The sequence below is a fragment of the Nomascus leucogenys genome, chromosome 15, assembly GCF_006542625.1.
Source record: "Nomascus leucogenys isolate Asia chromosome 15, Asia_NLE_v1, whole genome shotgun sequence".
Lineage (NCBI taxonomy): Eukaryota > Metazoa > Chordata > Mammalia > Primates > Hylobatidae > Nomascus > Nomascus leucogenys.
This window is the reverse complement of record NC_044395.1, coordinates 44,929,187-44,953,008: the sequence shown is the minus strand read 5'-3', so window position 1 is coordinate 44,953,008 and position 23,822 is coordinate 44,929,187. Positions and strand designations below refer to the sequence as shown.

The following is a 23,822-nucleotide window of genomic DNA, read 5'->3' as shown; positions in this document are numbered from 1 at the left end:
CTTACTGCAAGCTCCACCTCCCGGGATCATGCCATTCTCCTGCCTCAGCCTCCTGAGTAGCTGGGACTACAGGTGCCCGCCACCATGCCCAACTAATTTTTTTGTATTTTTAATAGAGACGGGGGTTTCACCGTGTTAGCCAGGATGGTCTTGATCTGACCTCGTGATCCGCCGGCCTTGGCCTCCCAAAGGGCTGGGATTACAGGCATGAGCCACCACGCCCAGCCAATCATTGGCATTTTTGAAGGTCCCAGGTGATTTAATGTGAGGTCTTTACAGACATCTTGTAAGTTGAAAACTATAAAGTGTAAAATTGTCTTTGCCTCCCTTTTGGAAACCGCAAATGAATGTCAAAGTTGGAACAGAAGTAGAAAGCATAAAAAATGAACTTGACAATACCCATCTACAGATCCGTGATAGGCATTTGTGTACAACTTGACCTACTTGACATTTAAGGTCAGTTTGCTCCTCTTATTAGTAAGAATAAGTTCTAGTACAATGATGGCAATATTTTTCGTCGACAGCAGTTCACCCATTGAGTGTTGATACCATGGGTCTGAGTGAAGCTGAGGGTGGAAGAAACACAGGGTGAGGGAGCGGGATAGTTTGCCCCTTCAAGGACTGACAGGAAATAACACAAAAGTGGGGGTGGGGTGGGAAGAATAAAGTCCACCTTCTGAGTAAAGCAAAGCAAAATGTTCTCAGCCAATCCAAGTGGTGCCTGTAAATACCATTATCTAGAGAAAATATGATTAAAGAAGTGGCTCTTGTGTGTAGGAAGGTAAGAAGTTTCTGGATATTTGTACTGAGTAGGAATCAAGATTTCTGGGTAGAGAATCTAGAAGAAAATCAGCATCTGGTCCAGGAAAAAAAAAAAAAAAAAGAAAAGTTCTCTGAATTTTTCTGCTTGAATTCCATGAACTCAAAGTTGTAATTTAGTCTTTAAACATAATAGTGAGTCATAATATTGCCTACGTATATGAGGTAGAAAATGTTGTTTTACCTATCTTACCAATGGGGAAAAAGTGGCTCATATAGCAGCCTCGACTTACAACTAACCTTTCAGGTTACTTAGCCTCAAATCCATTCCACTAAAATACAAGTGTGTGCTCTAAGTAGAAAGTAGAAGCATGGTTACCAGAGGCTGAGGTGGGAGAAGGGGAGGAAGGGAGTGGGAGCCTGTTGATCAAAGGGTACAAAGTTTCAGATATGGTAGGAACAGGTTTTGAGATCTATAGCACAGCAGAGTGACTGTAGTCAATAATAATGTACTACATACTTCAAAATAATAGTAAATTTCATGTCTCACCATAAAAAATGATGGGTAAGTGAGGTGATGGATATGCTCATTAGCTTGATTTAATCATGCCACCTTATATATATGTGTGTGTGTGTATCTCACATTGCACCCTATAAATGTATACAATTATGGTTTATCAATCAAAAATATTTATATAAATTTTTTAAATATCTGTATTGTAATAGAGATATTACAATCAGTGCCCATAGAGGAAGAAGGAGGATGTTGGATGAGTCTATTTTCTTCTGATCCAAGTGACTCTGCATGAAGCTTAAAAAAATCAATTACCTCCTTTCCTTTTTTCTAAGTAGCTCTGTTGAGGTATAGGTGACCTTCAATAAACTCCACATACTTAAAACTGCAGAATTTGAGAAGTTTTGACATACATAAATATATGCATGTAAGACCACCACCATAATCAAGATAATAAACATCAATCACCTAAAAATTTCCTTGTGCCACTTTTTGTTTTGTTTAAGACGGGATCTTGTCATGTTGCCCAGGCTGTTCTCAAACTCCTGGGTGCAATTAATCCTCCTGCCTCAGCCTTCCACAATGCTGGGATTACAGGCCTGAGCTACTGTGCTCGGCCTCCTTATGCCGCTTTGTAATCCCACCCTCCTGACCTTCCCTGCTGCTCCTCTCCAAGCAACCAATGATCTGCTTTCTGTCACTATAGATAAGTCTGCATTGTCTAGAATGTTATATAAATGGGTCATAGAGTATACACTTGTTGTTTTTGCCTGGCTTCTTTCACTCAATATTTGTTATAAGATTTGTCCTTGTTATGTGCATACATTTTTATTGCAAAATAATGCTTGATTGTCTGACTATATCAGTTTGTTTAACCTTTTATAGTACTTGTTAATAGAAATCTTTGTTGTTTCCAGTTTGAGGGTATAATTCTTTGTTTGTTTGTTTGTTTGTTTGTTTTGAGATGAAGTCTCACTCTGTCACCCAGGCTGGAGTGCAATGGCATGATCTCGGCTCACTGCAACCTCTGCCTCCCAGGTTCAAGCGATTCTCCTGCCTCAGGCTCCCAAGTAGCTTGGATTACAGGTATGCACCACCCCGCCCGGCTAATTTTTGTATTTTTAATGGAGACAGGGTTTCATCATGTTGGCCAGGCTGGTCTCAGACTCCTGGCCTCAGGTGATCCACCCTCCTCGGCCTCTCAACGTGTTAGGTGGCATGAGCCACCAAGCCCAGCCTGAGGGTGTAATTTTTAAAAAGCTTCTGTGAACACTCATGTACAAGTCTTTATATGAACATATGCTTTTGTTTCTCTTGAGTAATACCTAGGAATGAAATAGCTGGACCATCTGCCTGTTTTCTGACAGCATCCAATTAGAGCAAACCCTTTCTTTCTTAGACATTCACTCATCTCTCAACCAAAGTGTAAGTCCTATAATAGGTTCCTTTTAACATCCTATTACTGAGACACCCATCGGTTTCTCTTGGTATGTGTTCTCCTTGGAGCAGGCCAGCCATGGTGGCTCATACCAGTAGTTCCAGCACTTTAGGAGGCCGAGGTGGGAGGATCACTTAAGGTCAGGAGTTTGAGACCAGCCTGGTCAACATGATGAAACCCCATCTCTACTAAAAATACAAAAATTAGCCCAGCGTGGTGGTGGGCACCTGTAATCCCAGCTACTAGGAAGGCTGAGTCAAGAGAATTGCTTGAACCTAGGAGGAAGAGGTTACAGTGAGCCGAGATCATGCCATTTCACTCCAGCCTGGGTGACAGAGCAAGACTCCATCTCAAAAAAAAAAAAAGAAAAAAGAAAGTTGTAGCAAATTTAATTAATTATGAGTGTGTTTCTAGCGGTCTTTGCCTGTAATTGTTGTCTGGAGTTTTTTTCTATTTTACTTAAATCATCTGGTATATTGGCACAAAGTTCTTCAAAGTATTTTCTTACAATTCTTTTAATATCTATAAAATCTACAGCCATATCACCTTTTCATTCCTGATATTGGTAATTTGTGCTTCATTTCCTTATCAGTTTTACTAATGGTTTATCAATTTTATTGATCTTCTCAAAGACCAATAGTTTTTGGGTTTATTGATCTCAATTGTTTTTGTTTTCTGTATCACTGAATTTTGCTGAGATTATTAGTTTTGTGATTCTGCATACTTTAGTTTGAATTTCTATTCTTTTTCTAGTTCTTATGATAAAATATGAAGTTATTGATTTGAGGTCTTTTTTTTTCTTTTCTAATGTGTAGGCTTTTAATTTTAATATGTAGTGCTAAAAATTTCCCTCTCAAGTACTGCTTTACTTGCATTCCATACACTTTCCTATGTTGTGTTTTCACTTTAAAACACTTCCTGATTTCTCTTTAGATATCCTCTCTGAGTCATAGGTTATTTAAAATATGTTATTTGGTTTCCAAATAATTGGGAATTTTTCAAATATCTTTCTGTTACTGATTTCTAATTTAATTCCATTGTGCTCAGAAAATGTATTTTGAGTAATTTGAACCATTTCAAACTTGGTTAGTTTTATGCCCCAGAATATGAACTATCCTGTTAAATGTTTTCTGTAATGTTGAAAAAAAATGCACGATCTGCTGTTGTTGGTTGACAATGTTGCACCATCTTATATGCTTCTATTGATTTTATGTCTACTTTCTCTATCAACTGTTGACAGAGAAGTTTAAAAATCCATTATAATTAGGAACATGTTCAATTCTTCTTGCAGTTCTATCAGTGTCTGCTTTATGTATATTGAAAGCTTGTTCATAGGTGCATAAATGTTTAGGATGATTATGTCCTCTCGATAAGTTGATCACTTTATGATTCTAAAATGACCTAATTTTGTCACTGCTAATATTCTTTGCTCTTAAATATACTTCCTCTAATATATTAATAACTACTCCTGCTTTTTTCGCTAGTGTTATCAAGTTACATCTTTTTTTCTATTCTTTTCCTTTTAACCAATTTGTTTTTATAGTTAAAGTTCATTTCTTATATGGCATATATAACTCTGTCTTTTGTATCTTGTTCTTCTTAACCTGGCTTTTTATTGGAATGTTTACCTCATATAACTTTAATGTGATTATTTGTATGGTAAAGTTTAATTTTATCATCTTACTATTTGTTTTCTTTTTTCTTTCTTTTTTTTTTTATGTGTTTTTTTGTTTGTTTGTTATGTTTTGTTTTGTTTTGTCCTGACCATGGAAAAGACAGCTATTTGTTTTCTGTTTGTTACAAGTATTCTTTTCCTCTTCTTCTTCTTTTGGATTGAGTATTTTATGATTAGATTTTATCTACTTTTTTGCTTGTTAGCTGTATGTTTTGTTATTTTAGTGATTGCTTTAGGGTATATATCTTTAAATTATCAGTTTACCTATGAGTGATATTATACTACTTCATGTGTAGTATAAGCACTTTACAATAATACACATCCATTTCTTGTCTACATGTATATTGCAATAGTATACATCTATTTCTTGTCTACATTCAGTATAATAATATACATTCATTTCTTAAATCATATGGGTAAGATATTTGTTGACTTAGGACAGACAACACGAAAACTAGAGAAATTCAAAGAATGATAATTGAGGGTAGCTGCCTCTAACAGCAAAGGGTATCTCAAAGAAGGATATAAATACTCAAGTTTCTTAATTATCATTCAGTAACATTCTAAAACTTTGAGACCAATATCCTATTTTTCCCTCACACAAATTCTTATTTCTTGCAAGTGAAAGGCTGAGGTTGTTATAAACAAATGCCGAGTTTGTTTCTGTCACTTGACAAACTGCAAGGTCGGTTGAATCTGGGTTTTCGAATCTCTTTTTTCTTTCTTTTTTTTTTTTTTTTTGAGATGGTGTCTCGCTCTGTCTCCCAGGCTGGAGTGCAGTGGCGCAATCTCGGCTCACTGCAAGCTCCGCCTCCTGGGTTCACGCCATTCTCCTGCCTCAGCCTCCCAAGTAGCTGGGACTACAGGCGCCCATCACCATGCCTGGCCTTTGTGTGTGTGTGTGTGTATTTTTAGTGGAGACGCGGTTTCACTGTGCTAGCCAGGATGGTCTCGATCTCCTGCCCTCGTGATCCGCCCGCCTCGGCCTCCCAAAGTGCTGGGATTACAGGCGTGAGCCACCACGCCCAGCCTGGAATCTCTTAACTGAAAGTCTGAGCACTGATTTTAAAAGATCAAGATACCAAACACTGGAATGTGAATATACAGAGGTACTTAGAGGATTTAGAGTCCAGCTTTCCAGCCTGTGTGGTCCCTCCTTTCCCTGAGGAAAATGAGCCTCCTAGACTCTCACTCACAGGAATTTTCCTACTTTTAAAGAAAATATTCATAGTCTTCATAACTCATTGTCTCCCAAATAGTAACCAGGTTAAAATTGAATCAAACCCAAAAAGGCTTTTTCCATAACATATCCTCATAAACAATGCTTACACGTTGCAAGAATTACAGATTTTAGCAATTTATATTGGCCACTACCTTGCAAATGCATGGATTATAGATTCTGGTGATAAATGACAAAAATGAAAATTTTAGATTAGGATGAATTTCCCAATGTAATGTGTTTACCAGACATTGTATGTTCAAGGTACTAGCTCAGGTACCTGGAAGTAGTCTTAGTTAATTGATCATCATTGATCTTTGTATGTACTTCTTGATTCACAAAAATCTAACCTTACAGAACAGTGGAATGCTTTTTGATGACTCAGACACAGTAGCATTTTCTAATTAAAAACAAAACCAAAAACGGAGTCTTGCTCTGTAGCCCAGGCTGGAGTGCAAGGGTGCAATCTTTGCTGTCTGCAACCTCCTGGGTTCAAGTGATTCTCCTGCCTCAGCCTCCCACATAGCTGGAATTACAGGTGCCCGTCAGCACACCCAGCTAATTTTTGTATATTTAACAGAGATGGGGTTTCACCACCTTGGCCAGGCTGGTTTTTAACTCCTGACCCCGTGATCCACCCGCCCCTGCCTCCCAAAGTGCTGGGGTTACAGGCATAAGCCACTGCGCTCAGCCTACAGTAGCATTTTCTGGACAACATTTTGTGAGTTTGAAGTGCTGTCCTGAAGGACACCTTGTGAGCTGAGCCGCAACTAATACACATATAGTGTCATTTCTCCCACAACCAGAATATATATCTCAGGAAACTAAGCATAGAGAAAAGATAGTACTTCTCATGATTACATTTGAAGATCCACTTGTAGTCCCCACAATTCCGGACTCTGATGATTTAGAGGTTCCAGTCCCTACAGAGCAAACGTTTCTATTGGGGGAAATAATAGTTACCTAGCTATGGCATTTAAAGCTCCAACCTGGCTATCTTAAGCCTCTCATGCCACTGAACAGAACACAACACTGTAGGCAGAAAATGAGTTTATGGTTGGCTGGCGTGGAAAATTCTCGTGGTAAGAAAGAATTAAGATTCTTGTCATAAGGAGATAAAGAAGAGTTACCATTAAACTGAGATAATAATCTAAATCGCCTCCTCAAACCTACATTCGGTGCAAAAGGTTCACTGAGATTACTAAACAAGAGGGTACAGCAAGGGTTCAGGTCCCTTAGAAATGAAGGTAAATAATTCTGAATAGCTGAGATACTTGCTGAAAGCTAAGGGAATATGGGAGAAAAGTGGTGGAAGGAAGTTATAAGTGACTTTATGATGAAATGCTGAAACCAAAATTTTATCTCATGTGTCTCATTTCTTACTGTAACGTATATATTCTTATAGCTTATCTTAAATTTCTTTTCTCTGTCCATATTGCATATGCGTTTTTTTAATTTTTTTTTTTTTAGATGGAGATCACATCTCCCTCTGTTGCCTAGGCTGGACTCAAACTCCTTGGCTCAAGCCTCAGCCTCCAAAGTAGCTGGGACTACAGGTATGAGCCACCATCTTGGCTAAATTTTTAGTTTTAAGAGACATGGTCTCATTTGTTGCCCAGGCCAGAGTGCAGTCACATGATCATGACTCACTGCAGTCTCCAACTCCTGGGCTCAAGCAATCCTCCTGCCTCAGCCTCTCAAATAGCTGGAATTACAGGCATGAGTCACTGAACCCCACCTCCTATTGCATATAGAGATAAACAGGATGTGAAAGTAGCAGTTAGCTTTTCACTTTTGTTCATAGAATGAGACAACTGAGATAGAATCATGACAGAACTACAAGAAGAATGAACATCAACTAGAAAGCTAGATTTGCAGCTGGATGCAATAACCACAGGAGTTTGGGTCGATTTTTTCCCATCATATAAAAGCAACTCTAAAAGTAATAGTTATCTTCATTTCTGAAGAAAAGTTTCTGATTCAATAGCTCTAGAATTGTCCTGAGACTGCACTTCTAACAAGTTGTCAGGTAATATTGACGCTGTTGTCTGGGGATTTCACTTTGCAAACCACTTCTCTAAATAATACTCTAATGCATTTTTTTCCTGTCTGTTTAGAGAAATGATGAGTGTAGTCTTGTTTGCTAAATGTGAAAATTACAAAACTACCACTGGGGATGTGTTTTTTGGAAGTTTATTGGAAGATTAACATGTACAGATATTGGGCAGGCAAAAAAAAAGAGACTATATAATTGTTTGCTGGTGTATTTTTGTCTGTACAGCATTTGAACACCCTTTCTATGTTTGTGGAATGTTCTGCTGTGTGATTCTTCATGGTCTCAGAATCTATAAAGTCTAGACATCTGTCTTCCCTGCCCCTGGTAGAGCACAGGCACATGATCTCACTATTCTATGGTGGTGGTGATCACGGGGATCGTCTCTAAAACAAGGGGTGCCATCCAGTGTCCCGCTGCCGCAGCCACACCAGCCTCACCAGATTGTTCCTCTGTCATCATTTTTGCCATAGTTCTGATTGACTGGCCATTTTAATCACTGCCCACTTTAAAAAAAAGATTCTCTAATCTTGCCAGAGATTCCATGAACTATATTTCTTTTCTGTTCAAGTTAGAGTAATGTATATTGCTTGCAAAATAGAAGCTAACAGAAACCAAAGCATAGGCCAAGAATGATACAGATTACAAGCAATACAGTTTACAATGGTGTCATTTTAATGATAAGCAAAACACCCTTTCACTTAGGTGAAATGTCACTTCCCAATGCTTACAGATCAGGTATCCAAAGCATTTTTTAAAGTGGAAAGTAAACAAGAATCACCTTCCTCTTAATTCTGAAATTCTGTACTCAAAGATGACTCTTAAATTTGGTTTCACCAAAACTGATCAAATGGGATAAAAGTATAAGATGCAGGAAAGCTGATTGTCTAGTAGGGTAGAGTCTCTCTTTCACTGTATTTTGCTGAGTGGGAGGTGGGATCACCTCAGGCCAATAAATTGTAAAGACAGACTCTTCTCTAAGCAATATATAAAACACAATGTTTTGATGTTGCAACACCACTTTTGTAGTACACCTGCTCACCATGCCAAAGATGACAACAGGTAGGACAAAAATAATAGTCCTAGGGTCTCTGTATCCTTCACTGTTGACTAAAGTTAAATGCTTTTTAAATCTTTTTGAAGAAAAATTTTTAAGAGTGTTTTCATTTGACTATAATTATCCTCTGATTATTGCACATTTAATATTCTGCTTTATATATTTAGCTTGAGGGGATTTTATCCCATTTCTCAATATGGCAGTAAGAAAGAATTCTATGAAATAGTCCAATAAAATGTGTATCGTATATATTTAAGGTGTGCAACATGGTGTTTTGATGTATGTATACATAATGAAATGGCCACAACAGTCCAGCAAATTAAACTATCTATGACCTACCATGATTACTGGTGTGAGTGTGCGCATGCGTGCGTGTGTGTGTGTGTGGTGAGAGCACCTAAAATCTACCCTCAACAAATTTTTATATGCAATGCAATGTTATTAACTACAGTCCTCATGCTGTACATTAGCTCTCTAGAGTAATTTATCCTATAAAAGTGCAGTTTTCTACCCCTTGACCTACTACTTTCCATTTCCTCCTCCTTCCTGCTCCTGAAAACCACCATTCTTCTCTCCATTTCTATGTGTTTGACTTGTTCTAGATTCCACATAAAAGTAAGCTCATGCGTATTTTCCTTTCTGTGTCTGGCTTATTTCACCTAGTATAATGTTTTCCAGATTCCGGGTCTTTTTTATGAAAAGAGATTTTAAGGAGAAGTAAAACAAAAGTTTGTGTTGGTTAGAGACTTAGTTTTGTTGTGGAGAGATGACTTGTGTGTGTTTTGGGACTTAGAATAGGTAGCCAGGTACAGTTTTGGTCTTTGAGAAGGCCAGAGACCATTCACTGAACCAGCTATTTTATATCTTCTTGGGCCCCACCATGATTCTCTTACTCTCTGCATCTTCTTTAATCTTTTTTACCTTTGTATTAGTCCATTTTCATGCTGCCAATAAAGACATACCCAAGACTGGGAAGAAAAAGAGGTTTAATTGGACTTACACTTCCACATGGCTAGGGAGGCCTCAGAATCCTGGAGGGAGGCAGAAGGCACTTCTTACATGGTGGCAGCAAGAGAAAATGAGGAAGAAGCAAAAGTAGAAAGCTGTGATAAACCCATTGGATCTCATGAGACTTATTCACTATCACAAGAATAACACAAGAAAGACCAGCCCCCATGATTCAGTTACCTCCTCCAGGGTCCCTTCCACAACAGCGGGAATTCTAGGAGATAGAATTCAAGTTGAGATTTGGATGGGGACACAGCCAAATCACATCATTCCACCCCTGGCCTCTCCAGAACTCAATTCTTGACTTCTGTGCAACTGCAGGCTCAACACCACATGGAAGCTGTCAAGGCTTGAGACTTCCACCCTCTGTAGCCACAGCCTGAGCTCTATGTTGTCCTCTTTCAGCCACAGCTGGAGTGGCTGGGACACAGGGCACCAAGTCCCTAGGCTGCACACAGCACGGGGACCCTGGGCCCAGCCGACAAAAATCACGTTTTCCTCCTGAGCCTCTGGGCCTGTGATGGGAGAGGCTGCTGGGAAGTTCTCTGACACTGCCTGGAGACATTTTCCCCGTGGTCTTGGGAATTAACATTTGGCTCCTTGCTACTTATGCAAATTTCTGCAGCTGACTTGAATTTGTCCTCTTAAAATGGGTCTTTCCTTTCTATCGCATTGTCAGGCTGCAAATTTTCTAACTTTTATGCTCTGCTTGCCTTATATAACTGAATGTTTTTTAACCACACTTAAGTCACCTCTTGAATGCTTTGCTGCTTAGAAATTTCTTCCATCAAATACCCTAAATCATGTCTCTCAAGTTTAAAGTTCCACAAATCTCTAGGGCAGGGGCAAAATGCCATCAGTCTCTTTAATAAAACATGACAAGAGTCTCCTTTGCTCCAGTTCCCAACCAGTTCCTCATCTCCATCTGAGACCACCTCAGCCTGGATTTAATTGTCCATATTGCTATCAGCATTTTGGACAAAGCCATTCAACAAGTCTCTAGGAAGTTCTAAACTTTCCCACATCTTCCTGTCTTCTTCTGAGCCCTCCAAACTGTTCCAGTCTCTGCCTGCTACCCAGTTCCAAAGTTAATTCCACGTTTTTGGGTATCTTTTCTGCAGCACCCCACTCTACTGGTACCAATTTACTGTATTAGTCCATTTACATGCTGCTGATAAAGACATACCTGAGACTGGAAAGAAAAGGAGGTTTAATTGGACTTACATGTGATTGGGGAGGTCTCAGAATCATGGCAGGAGGTGGAAAGCACTTCTTACATGGCAGCAGCAAGAGAAAATGAGGAGGAAGCAAAAGTGGAAACCCCGATAAACCCATCAGATCTCATGAGACTTACTATCATCGGAAAAGCACAGGAAAGACTGGACCCCAGGATTCAATTACCTCCCCCTAGGTCCCTCCCACAACACGTGGGAATTCTGGGAGATACAATTCAAGTTGAGATTTGGGTGGGGACATGGCCAAACCATATCAACCTGTACAAACCAGAGAGTGCCATAACTTCATCACTAGATGATCTGAAAAACTCCCTTCACTCATTCATTAATAGCCTTGCTTGTCTGAGCCTAAGAAAAAGAATTTTGCTTGGAAGGTGGGATGGTAGTGAGCAGGGCTGGCAAATGTTTGGCAGCCTTTCTCAGAGTGGTCTGAGACTTAGCAGGAAATGAATGCTCAGCCTCAAATACTGGCAATATAATTTAGGGAAGTATGAGGTTATGGATGTGGCTTGTAGAATAGGGATTATATTCCTCTTGTTATGAATTAGACTGTCCTTGGTCAGGTTAGCTGGTCAAGAAAAGTAACCAGTTAAAAAAAATAATTCTCTTTTAAAATAACAAATGAATTTCAACTCACCACAATAAAAATATCAAATAATTCTAGTTTCTCCAATAGTTACCTCCAATTGTAAAATTGTTAAACACCCCCTTCTTGCTATTTTACTTTGTTAGGGATCTTTGAAAAATATTATAGAAGGCTGGGGCTTTCTTAGCCATTTGCCATATAACAAAGCCTCCTTTATCTATAGACATATGAATTTATGACATTTATCACTAGGAGGGCTTAGTGCCACAAGCCCTCCCTTTGGGTTTGTCTGTTTCTTTATGATGCTGGTGATCTTTGTTGATTTTGTGGTTGCCTGGTCTCCATGTATTTGGCTTGCATGTATTTCCTTAGTGCAGTTTTCCTTTGAGGGGAGGTGAGATTCAAAAGCTAGATCATGTGAGTTTTTGGTAGCCACTGTACTGAGTCTAAATTTGGGGGAAATTGGGGTTGTTTTTAGTTTATATTTTTCTTTTTTCTCAGAGATCCTTGTTCTAATAAATTTTGCTTTTAAATTTAAAGACAGGGCTTTGGAAAATTTTAAGTTAAAACTTGATCTGATTGTTGCCTTAGGAAGGACATTCTATTGAGTCAAAGATGGTCTGCAAAGGTGGAGAAAGAGAACCCAATAAAAATGCTTTACATGAGAGATTATTGCAGCTAAGATTAGAATAATGCTGGTGAAGGCGGTAAGCACCTAGATTCAAGACACATTTTGATTGCAGAGCCAATAGAACATACTAAAGAATTCTATGTGAGATGTGAAAGAAAATGAGGAGTGAAGTGCCAAAGAATGGGGCACACTGAAATTCTACAATGTAGCCATTAAAACCACTGGAGAAAGTGGGATAATATCTTGGTGTGGACAATGATGAAAAAAGGAAGCAAATTATATAATCGGATGGAGGTGACTTCAGAAGAGAATGCACAGGGAGTAATGGTGACAAAGCAAAGATCTGTCCTTCCTCTCTGACCCCATGAGTCAATGGAGAGGCAAGAAAAGGAAATGTGCATTTAACTGCTTTTCAGAAAAAAGTGGTATCAAGTGAAAATAGGTGTCAGACAAGAGGGGTTAGAAAAAGATATGTTAGAGAGAGGATTCGAAATATAAAGGTATTTATACACAATAAAATGATACTAAATGGATACAGGGACCGCAGCTGTAAATGAGGCTATAGGATGAGAGTTTGTAAAGGAATAGCACTGGAGGTACTCTAATTATGGCACTATTAGTTAAAGCTATTATGGAAAATAGCTTGAAGGAGCATTTTAATGATGAGGGATGAGCAATGTTAAGTCGGAAAATCCGGTTTAAAGGCCCAGTTACACAACTTACCAGTGTCAAGGTTCCAACTAGAATGTTAGCATGATAGGAGGCATATCCTATGTTGATGAGAAGGTGTGGATGGTCTATTTTACACATTAACCTGGTAGGTCTTTTCTAATTTCTACATTTATTGTTGAGTAGAGTAATTATGACATCAGAAGGAAATCATCCAATCATGGTTTCTGCTTTTCTTTTAAAATTTCTTCTCACTTTTATCAGTCTTTTACCTCTTCTCACTATCTAGACTTCTTTTGTCTCACCTCTCCTCTGTTATATAGGTTCTGGTATATTGTTTGATGTACTAATTTTCTAACATCTTATTTTATGTTTGAAACTAATTTTTGACAATTTTGTAGCCCAGAATCTTAAAAATGCTTAACCACAGTGGTTCATGTCTGTAATCTCGGCACTTTGAGAGGCCAGGAGTTAGAGACCAGCCGAAGCAACATAGTGAGACCCTGTCCTATAAAAGAGAAAAGAAACAAATACCCAACTGGAATATAATTCTTGTGCTGAATCACAGCTATCATAACATCAACCATTCACATTTTTGAAAGTGAACATTGCTTTCTAGATGACCACAACATCATGTGAGCCTATTCATTTCCCTAGTAATGCCACCTTGTGACATCACTAATGGCATAATGTCTGTATCTATACAGTGAGCCTCACATATGTAGAATAAGGCAACATTTTCAAGCAAAACCTGAAATTTTGTGGCACAGCACCTGGTGAGACTGTGGGTTTGACAAATATCTCGTCACTTTATCATCAAGTTAAACATTATTCTTTTTTATTAAAGCTTAATAATTAAAGCTCAATTCTGCAAGTGAAATTTATATATACTGCTTTATTAGTACATATATGACACTTTGTTTTCAAACATTGCCATAGCCTGTTTGAAGAAACTTGAGCTTCGGAGTTACAAAATTGCCTCTGCTATGATGGAGAAGAGGAGGAAAAAATGCTTAGATAAGAGCAATTTAACTTATATGGAGGAAGTGGTGAGTTTTGTTATGTTACAGGCTCACTGAATCATGAGCAGGTCAAATGTGTGAAATAGCTTCATTGGGAGACTGGTTTTCAATACTAAAAGTTTTTATATACCATTAGCTTTGATGGAGAAATTGGAAAGGATTGCCCTACGTCAACAGTGTTGCTTTGTCAAGTGTGCTTTGCAAAGTACAAGTATCTGCCAAGATGGTAATAATTAGGAATTACTTTTTGATAGCAGCCTTCTGTTACAAACTTAATTAACATAGAATTTTGAATGCTTGCAGTGTCTATATTGACAAAAGGCCAAAGACTTTTTGAGCCAGCTGACTGGGCTTTTTACAATGGCTTTTCAAGATTGCAGATGCCGCCTACAGAGACGACAGTCATATTTGAGGTAATATTGCTCATTCTTGGAACTCTTTACATTTAATTTTTTTGTTCAATATTTGCCTTCTTATTGAATTATAGGCTTCATAAAAACAAGGATCATATTCTTGGAATTTTGCATAATATGTGGCATGTTATAGCCTCTCAATAAATGTTGGTTGAATGAATAATCTAATTTTAATTTAGGAAGATTATTCAAACTGGCAAACTGTGTTAAATAATGCATTGATTTATTCTATTACTCAAACTTCAATTAGCAATAAAAAACACAAAATGCGCAGGAAAAAATAAATTTAATAAATAGCTTAGCAATTTTATTCATTAGTTTCTACCTTCTCTTTCTTTAATAAATCTTTTCCTGGAGATAATGTTGATCTGCCTCTTGAGGGCTATGTAGTCAACAGTGAATGGTCCAATGGGTAGCAAATAGAAAAAGCCAAGAGTCTAAAAATTGAAAAATTACACAATCAATTCCCAAAACGTTTGTATGTACAAAAATAACGTTTGATATTGTTTGAGACCTTTGTGTGTCACCTGTTAAACACTGGAGAGTTATTAAAATCCCAGTATTATTTCATAATGCAACACATAAAAATAATTCTGAGTGCTCTTGGAAAATGTTTCTTAAGCCATATTTGAGGGGTTTAGTTACTTCACTGGATATTGAACCTTTTGAATAATTCTATTCTAATTCCGTATATATGGTGTTGCGTGTATGCATATAAGGGGGAACAAACTTACTTTGTTATGAAAATGTTTTTTGAAAGATGTTTCTCTCTAAAATAGAAAACACTGGAAGAGTCAGTCAAGGAATGTCTAACGGGCTAGTAGCTGAAAAAGCTGAAGTTAGTTGGGACTTAAATTGCATGCAAACATTTAGAAATCAGTAGTTCATTAAGGAGGTTTGCTTCAAAGTTAAATACCAGGTATGCTACAAAAGTTTCAAGAAATAAGTCATTAGGCATACCTATCAACAATTATGTTCAATTCATAGCCAATGAAATACAAGGACAAAAAAAAATATGTCCCAGAAAAATAAATTTGACTCTTTCAGTCACTTGTTAGGAGCAAAGGTGCATTACCTAAAGCCATCAGGGCTGCAGACAATGCTGTGAAGTTTATCCTAGATATATTACCGTCTTTGAAATCAACTCAGCAGTTTTGCTTTGGCTGAAAAAACTACTTCTGGTTAGATACGTGAAGCCAATCATAAATTTGTAAAATTTTTCTCTGAGGTGAGATGGTTGGATGCAGGCTATTTACAATGGCCACCATTTTGCAAACCTATCTTTAAAGAGAAATGCTTTATGAATGTAGTATGGGGAGGACAGGGGCCATTGTTAATGTAGGGGTTAATGGAAAGCTTCCCCTTCACCCTCTGAAGTTTTGCTGGAAAATCAACTCATAAAAGGCAGACTATTAGAAAAAAAAAGGCTTACAAATTTATTGAACAAGATAGCATAAGGGAATCATAGTAGAATGATTACACAATAACCAATGAGGTACAGATGATAATATACCCATCTTTTTAGAGGAAAGGAAGATGGGAATGTGTGAATAATTTTAGGAGGGTAGTAAATGAATTTTAGGGGAATTCAATGGGCTTGAAGAATATACAATGGCCTGGGACAAAATCTGTTGGCCCTACAGGGCAGACAATGGTTTGTGACAGAAGTCTGCCAGCTGTTTTGACAGACTGCAGTCCTTCTTCCTGAGGTATTAATTCGGTTAATGAAAACTCAGGAAAGAAACTGTTTTTTCTTTCTTTGTTTGTTTTTTCCTTTAGTAGTTCTGGACTTTAGGGAGATAAGGGAACTTTAGAGAAGAGCTTTATTCTGTGCTGTGGGAGAGACAAAGGATTGAGAGAGAGGAGCTGGAAGAGAGGGGTATGGTCAGAGAGACCCTCTGGTTTCTTCGGTTTAGCATGTCAAAGCACCATATTTTGGGAAATTGGTGTCTGAGCTTCAGCATTAAGAACCTACTCTCAGTAAGTACTGGCAGTGCAAGGTCCTTTCAACGATTACTTTTACTAATGTGAACCTAAAACATTCCAGTGAGGCAGGTAAAAACCTCAGTTAAATGGGTGGAAACGGAATTACAGAAATATGGAGTTTTGTTTAAGTAAAGGGGAACAAAAGAACGCAATCCCATCGATTTTGATGCTGACAGTGATTGAGGTATTAGTGGTGTTAACAGCTTTAACAGCGGAGCACCCAGGACCAGAAATTCTTTCCGAGTTTGACGAGTGGGAAATTACAGCAGAGAATCTGGAAGAAGAATAACCAACAGATCAGGAAAAGCAATACTTAAATTCACTTCTGAGCCGAAATTGGGCATTTTGGGGGATGGGCGCGGCAAGCAGCAGTCGAGTTCTTTAGGAAATAATTAGGGACATTTTCAGCAGCTCCCGCCACCTAGTACGTCCGGGTTACTGCGGGATCCACAGAATGGAAGTTGTCCGCCAACAGGAAGAATGCCTCCTCCCTCTGCAGGGCTTCCTTTCCCCCATCGAGGGCCCCTGGGGACCACAGGTCCCCAGCGGGTAGGGCGGAGGCGTGGCCTTGCGAAGGTCAGCGGAGGCCACTCAGCGCTCACAGCCTCCTGCCAGCGCGCTCTGTGTTTCTCTGCAGCCCCGAAGCTCGCCAATGTAGCTGGCGCCCCAAGCTCAGTCCTCAAGAAGCCATGGCGAAGTCCAGGGGCCGTCTGTACCTTTGGATGTGCTTGGCTGCTGCGCTGGCATCTTTCCTGGTGGGATTTATGGTGGGTAAGTGAACGAAACACTCTCTCCTGACTCCGGGGCTCGTGATTCTCTGCAGAGATAAAGGGAGAAATCCTGGAGCTGGAAGGGGTTGGGCTGTGCGCTAACCCTGGCCGGCTGGGCTAGATAAGATAAACTCTGCAAATTTCAGCAAAACTAGAAACCAGATGGAATGTATTTTGGGCTTCCTAATAGACAAAGTGTGCTTGAAATTCAAATTTATTAAATGTTCCCTGAGTTCACTAAAGACAACCTACAGCCGTCACTATCTGCAGGGATGGAAAAAAATCGTTTTATTTCCAAGCAACATTAGTGAGTTAAAACTTTCAACTAATACGGGCAGCACTAAAAACAAAGCAAAACGAAACAAAACAAAACAAAACCCTGCTCTATATGTAAATAAATATTTGTGGAATGTTCCCTATGTGTCAGGGACTAGATATCCAGGGAAGAACAAGAAAAGCCATGCCTTCATGCATAACGTGAGAAAATGAAAGAGCTTCTCTTAAATAAAACTCCTTTTAAGCATCTCAAAATTATATTACATATCAGAATTTATAGGTTTTCTGCATTTAATATGAACATTATTTTTTAAAGCTCACCATGATCTGTCAGATAAAGGCTTTTTGGGGGGAAGGAGAGAGGGGTGGCTTCTAGTTTTAATAAAGTCGAAGTGATTTTGTGTATATGTGTGCATGTTTGTGTATTTTTTCCTCAGGCTGGTTTATTAAGCCTCTCAAAGAAACAACCTCTTCTGTGCGCTATCATCAAAGTATACGGTGGGAACTGCTATCTGAAATGAAAGCTGAAAACATCAAATCATTTCTTCGGTAAGTTTATTTACGTATTTGATCTTAAAAATCATGTTTAAAATATCACAGTGAGAAGCATATTATACCTGGTTATATGCATGAGGACAGTCTTCTCCGTGTGAAATTACATATTAGTCATCAACTTATGTTTGTTTTTTTTTTTAATGTCTCTACGCCACTCTTGGGGTGAAATCTGTTACAATGTTATAAAAGTAGGTGTTTCTTCCCTAACTTTATCTAACAAAAAGTGTCTGGTTGGCTTACTGAGAGATGTTTCAACTTCACGTAACTTTGGATCTAACTGAATGTTATTCTTTGTTCATCAGTGCCTGGGATTTAATCAGCAATTTTTTTAGATACCATATTCTGTCAGGGAAAGTTAGATGCTGGTTGACTACGTGATTTAGTGGAAAAGTGATTAAAGTGTCTGATTCTGTCTGCCAAAAGTTAAACCTTTATCCCATCTTGCAGGTATAAATTTGTTGTTTCCAAATAAGACAAAATGAAACCAAAAAGAATCATTGCCATTCCTCCAGCTTCTAACCATGAAAAACAGTGGAAATTGGGGGAGTGATCATAAACTCCTTAAGAACAATGGCCATGGTATTTATTTCTGTATTCAGCCTCTTTCAAATGGGTGTTAATTTTTAAAATCAGCTTTAGTGAAGTATAATTTACATAAAATAAACTGCATCCCTATAAAGCCTACAATTTGAGAGTTATGACAGATGTATGCTATACTGAACAAACCACTTCCTCCATCATGCTACAAAAATATTCCATTATGCCCTTTGCAGTTTATTCCCCATCCCCCTCCATCTCTGGCACTAGGCAATCACTAATCAATTTTATATCACTGGAGATTCATTTGCATTTTCTAGAATCTTATTTAAATGGAATCATATAGTATATGCTCTTTTGTATCTAGCTTCTTTTACTCAGAATAATGATTTTGAGATTCATCTAGATTGTTGCATGTATTAGTAGTTCATTATTTTTATTGAGGACTAGAATTCCATTGTGTGGATATACTGCAATGTATAGCTGATGGAAATTTGGGTTGATTATAGTTTTTGGCTACTGTGAATAAAGCTGCTATGAACAGATGTTTACAAGTCTTTCTGTGGATATGTGGTTTATTTCTCTTGAAATGGTTGAGTTTGATGATAAGCATAAGTTTAACTTTTTAAGAAAATGCCTAAGATAAGTGAAAAGTGGTTGCATCATTTTGCATTTCTACCTCAAAATAAGGAAATCAGTATTCCAAAGAGGTATATGCATTCTGATGTTTACCACAGCAGTATTCACAATAGCCAAGATACCGAATCAACCTGATGATCAACTTCCATCAGCAAATATTATGGTGTATACACAGGATGGATTATTACTCAGCATAAAGAAGAAAGAAATCCTATCATTTGTAGCAACATGAATGGAACTAAATGTCATTATATTAAGTGAAATAAGCCAGTCACAGAAAGACACATATTGCATGATCTGACTCATATGTGGGAGCTAAAAAAAATTGATCTCATGGAGATAGAGAATAGAATGATGGTTACCAGAAACTGGAAGGGTAGCAAGGAGGGTGGACGATACTGAGGGGTTGGTTCAATGGGCACAAAAATACAGTTAGATAGAAGGAATAAGATCTAGTATTACATAGCACAATAGGGCAACTATAGTTAACAATAATTTATTGTATATTTCAGAATAACTAGAGTGGATTTGAAATGTTCCGAACTCAAAGAAATGATAAATGTTTGAGGTGATAGATATCCTAACTACTCTGATTTGATAATTAATTATTGTATGCTTCTATCAAGATATCACATATACCCTATAAATGTGTACAAGTAGTAGGTAGCCATAAAATTTAAAAATAAAGAAATAATTTTAGAAGTCTATTCATGGCTTTGGCTTATTTTGTATTTAGATATAAGTTGTTTTCCCCTGTGGAGTTTTTTGTTTGTTTGTTGTTGTTGTTGTTGTTGTTGTTTTGAGACAGAGTCTCACTCCATCACCCAGGCTGGAGTACAGTGTTGCGATCTCAGCTCACTGCACCCTCCATGTCCTAGGCTCAAGGGATTCTCCCACCTCAGCCACCTGAGTAGCTGGGACTACAGACATGCATCACCACACCCAGCTAATTTTTTTTATTTTTGTTTATTTGTTTATTTTTTGTTGTTGTTTTTGTTGTTGGTAGCGACAGAGTGTCATTATTTTGCGCAGGCTGGTCTCGAACTCGTGACCTCAAGTGACATACCCACTTCACCCTCCCACAGTGCTAGGATTACAAGCATAAGCCACCATCCCCAACTCCCCTATGGAGTTTTTAGAGTTCTTTAGATAGAGTTGACTCTTGAATAATGTGGGCATAGGGTGCTGACCCCCCATGCAGTCAAACATCCACACATAAATTTTAACTCCCCCAAAACTTAACTATTAATAGCCTACTAGTGACCTTAGCAATAACATAGACAATTAACATGTATTTTGTATATGTATTATATGCTGTATTCTTACAATAAAGTAAGCTAGAGAAAAGAAAATGATTTTTAAAAAATCATAAGAGAAAAAACATTTACTATTCAGTAAGTGAATGTAGATTTTCATAAAGGCCTTCATCCAGTGTTCACATTAAGTAGGCTGAGGAGGAGGAGGAAGAGGAGGGGTTGGTCTTGCTGTCTCAAGGATGGCAGAGGCAGAGAAGGTAGAGAAGGGGAGTCAGGAAAGGCAGTCACATTCTGTTTAATTCTTAGACATCATGCCTGTTTTTTACTTTTTCTTTTCTCTAAAAATATTTTTATACACTACCAGTTCTTCTTCCACCATTTGCTTTAGTTTTAGTGCCTGTATCATAGAAAGGACCGTGTTGTAAAAGAAGTCAAAAGCAGCCTTGAATAATGGAAACCCTTCTGCCAGATTGTCTAATATCATCTTGTTTTCTGGCATTCCTTCTTCTGTGTCTTCTTTCTCATCATCTGGTACTGGTTTAGAAGTATTCTTCTCCATCAAATCGTCTTCTGTTAATTTTTCTGGTGTCTACTACCTTTTGAATTTTTCCAAGATTACTATCATGAAACCCTTCATCCCTCAACCTTTTTTTTTTTTTTTCCATATTCACAATCTCTTTCATGATTACCTTGTTTGGCTCTGTCATCAATCCTGTGAAGTCATGTCAACATCTGCACACAGTTTTCTTTAGCAGGAATTTGTTGTGTTGGGCTTGATGGCTTTCACAGTATTTTCTATAACAATGATGGCATCTTCAGTGGTGTAATTATTTTCAGAATTTCATGAAGTTCTGTCAGGGTTCTTTTCTGTAGTATTGACAATCCTTTCCATAGAGTGCAGTGAGCCTTAAAATTGTTATTATGACCCCTTGATCTAGGGGGCAAATTAGAGAGATGTGTTTGGGGGCAAGTAGACTACTTGATCTCAGGGTTTCTGGGTAGCCAGAGGTGTCTTCCACTACCAGAAGAATTTTAAAAGGCAATCCCTTCCTGGCAAGGTATTAAGTATGGGCGGAATCAATCTAGAACATTCGTTTCTGTTGTCCAGGCCTTCTTGTACAACCAAAAGACTGAAAGCTGGTGTTTATCTTTTCCCTTCAAGGCTTGGGGGTTAGCAGCTTCATAGATAAGGGCAGTCCTTATCATAAACCCAAGTGCATTTGCACAAAACAGTAGAATTCGCCTATCCCTTCCTGCCTTAAATCTCAGTGCTTACATCTCTTCCTTACTCATAAATATCCTTTGTAGCATCCCCCTCTGCCCCCAGGATAGGGCATTTTCATTTGCATTGAAAAACCTTTTCAGGCAGATATCCTTTCTCCTCAGTAATTTTCTTAATGTCATCTGAAGACTTGTCTACTGCCTCTTGGTGAGCAGAAGCTGCTCCTCCTGTTATCTTGACACTTTAAAAGTTAAACTTCTTTCTAAATTTATCAAAACATCTTTTGCAGGCATACTATTCTCCACCTTTACCTTCCTTTTGCTTTAAATCATCATAGAATGAATTTGCTTTTTCTCAAATCACATTAATTAGAGTCTATAGATATGCCTTATAGCAATCCTACACCCACATAAAAGCTACATTTTCAATACAAGAAAGAAAGGTAATTTGCAAAAGAACAAGGTTTTCACACTTGTTGGCATAGCTGCCATGACAGCTTCACAAATTTTTCGTTTTTTTTTTTTTTTAACAATAGTCCTTATGCTGGATTTATCTTGAAAATTGAGGGCAATCACAGCCGCACACCTCAGTCTATGGTATACCAAGCAATTCACCCTTTTCTTATGATGTATCATTAGAGGCACTTTGTATGGATCCCATGGTGTTATTCAAGGTTTACAGTATTGCACTAAACACGGTGAGAACTACATGAGAACCATGGGAGATCATTTTTCAAACTGCCATAAGCAATTTACTGGAGAAACAAACTGTTCACATAGTGATGATTAGGGAGATGGTTAGTATCATACAGTGGTTTATGCAGATAGTCATCGCACAAGCTCACTGCAAGGGCAATAAGCTGTTGCTACAAATGTATTTCTGCAGTACACAATGTATTACAATTAATTTTACATAATTATGACTTTATATTGTATTTTTATGTTTGTTTACAGTTCTCTAGACTGCAAATGGCACCATGTAGTCTGTAAGTGTATGCATATATTTTGATACATTTTAACTTTTTATAATAGATTCATGTTATTTTAAAACAGTAAATGATAAAATACTTTTACATGTACTTCATGCATTCATGACAAACCTCTTCTTTTTTTTAATATTTCTAGGCTATGTGGTTCATTTATGAGTTTTTTTTTTAATTGCTGCAAATCTCAAAAAAATTTTCCAATATATTTATTGAAAAAAATTCATATATAAGTGGACCCATGCTGTTCAAACCTATGTTTCAAGGGTCAACTTTATTCTAGATGTAAGTCTTTTGTTGGAAATGCAGTGAACAAATATTTTTTTCCAGTCCGTAATTTGTCTATTTGCCCACCCTCATTTGCAGATCAGAAGTTAAAACCTTATTTTGATGAGGTTTGATTTATCAATTTTTCTCTTTTTGGATCATGCTTTTGGGTTCATATCTAAGAACTCTTTGATCTGGACTTTGATCAATTTTGTCTTCTTTTTTCCCCCAAAGATTTAAAATTTACCTTTTACATTAAACTTTCTGACCTATTTTGAGTTATTTTGTGCATAAAGATGTAAGGTTTAGGTTGAGTTTATTCTTTTGCTTGAGAATGTCCAATTGCTCTATCACCATTTATTAAAATGTTATCCTTCTTTCATTTAATTGCTTTTGCACCTTTGTTAAAAATTGGTTGGGCATATTTGTGTGAGTCTAATTCTAGATTCTCTCTTTTGTAGAGACAGAGTCTTATTCTGTTTCTGGGTTTTATATTCTGCCCTATTTATCCAGTACCATACTGTCCTGATTATTAAAGTGATATAGTAGATTTTAACAAAACATAGAATGATTTCCCTTACCTTATTCTTGTAAACTATTATTGTAGCTGTACTATATCCCTTACCTTTTCATTTAAAATATATAATAAACACATATTTGTCTAAAAAACTATTTGTGGAGCTTTGCTAGGAATTGCATTAATCCTATAGAGCTATTTGGGAATTCTTGACATTTTCGCTGTGTCCAGCCTATTACATGAACATGGTATGTTTCCAGTTGTAGATCATCTTTCTTTTATCAGCATTTTGTAATTTGCATTAAGCAGATGCTTTATATGCTTTGTTAGATTTGCATCTTTCATTTTCTTTGGAGCAAATGCAAATGATATTGTGTTTTAATTTCAATTTCCACATACTCTGTTGTTAGCATATAGAAATACTGTTGTGTTTGTGTATTGATGTTGCATCCTGTGGCCTTGCTGAACTCTAAGAAGGTTTTGTTTGTTTGTTTGTTTGTTTTGGTTTTGGGGTGGTGTTCTGAGACAGAGTCTTG

General features: G+C 37.7%; 1 protein-coding gene and 1 non-coding gene across 2 annotated transcripts in view; both read left to right on the top strand.

Annotated features, from left to right (window-relative positions):
- The first annotated feature begins 493 nt into the window (after positions 1-493).
- On the top strand, positions 494-564 carry LOC115830538. The gene has a single exon (XR_004026088.1). It is a non-coding gene; the product is annotated as a small nucleolar RNA SNORD56 (small nucleolar RNA).
- A 16,166-nt stretch (positions 565-16,730) lies between these two features.
- The window catches only part of NAALAD2 (N-acetylated alpha-linked acidic dipeptidase 2), a 57,073-nt gene continuing 49,981 nt past the window's right edge, over positions 16,731-23,822 (top strand). The window contains exons 1-2 of the mRNA XM_030828881.1: positions 16,731-17,036; positions 17,749-17,860. Coding sequence (XP_030684741.1) covers positions 16,955-17,036; positions 17,749-17,860 — 194 coding nt within the window. The 5' untranslated portion in view covers positions 16,731-16,954. The remainder of the gene's footprint in view (positions 17,037-17,748; positions 17,861-23,822) is intronic.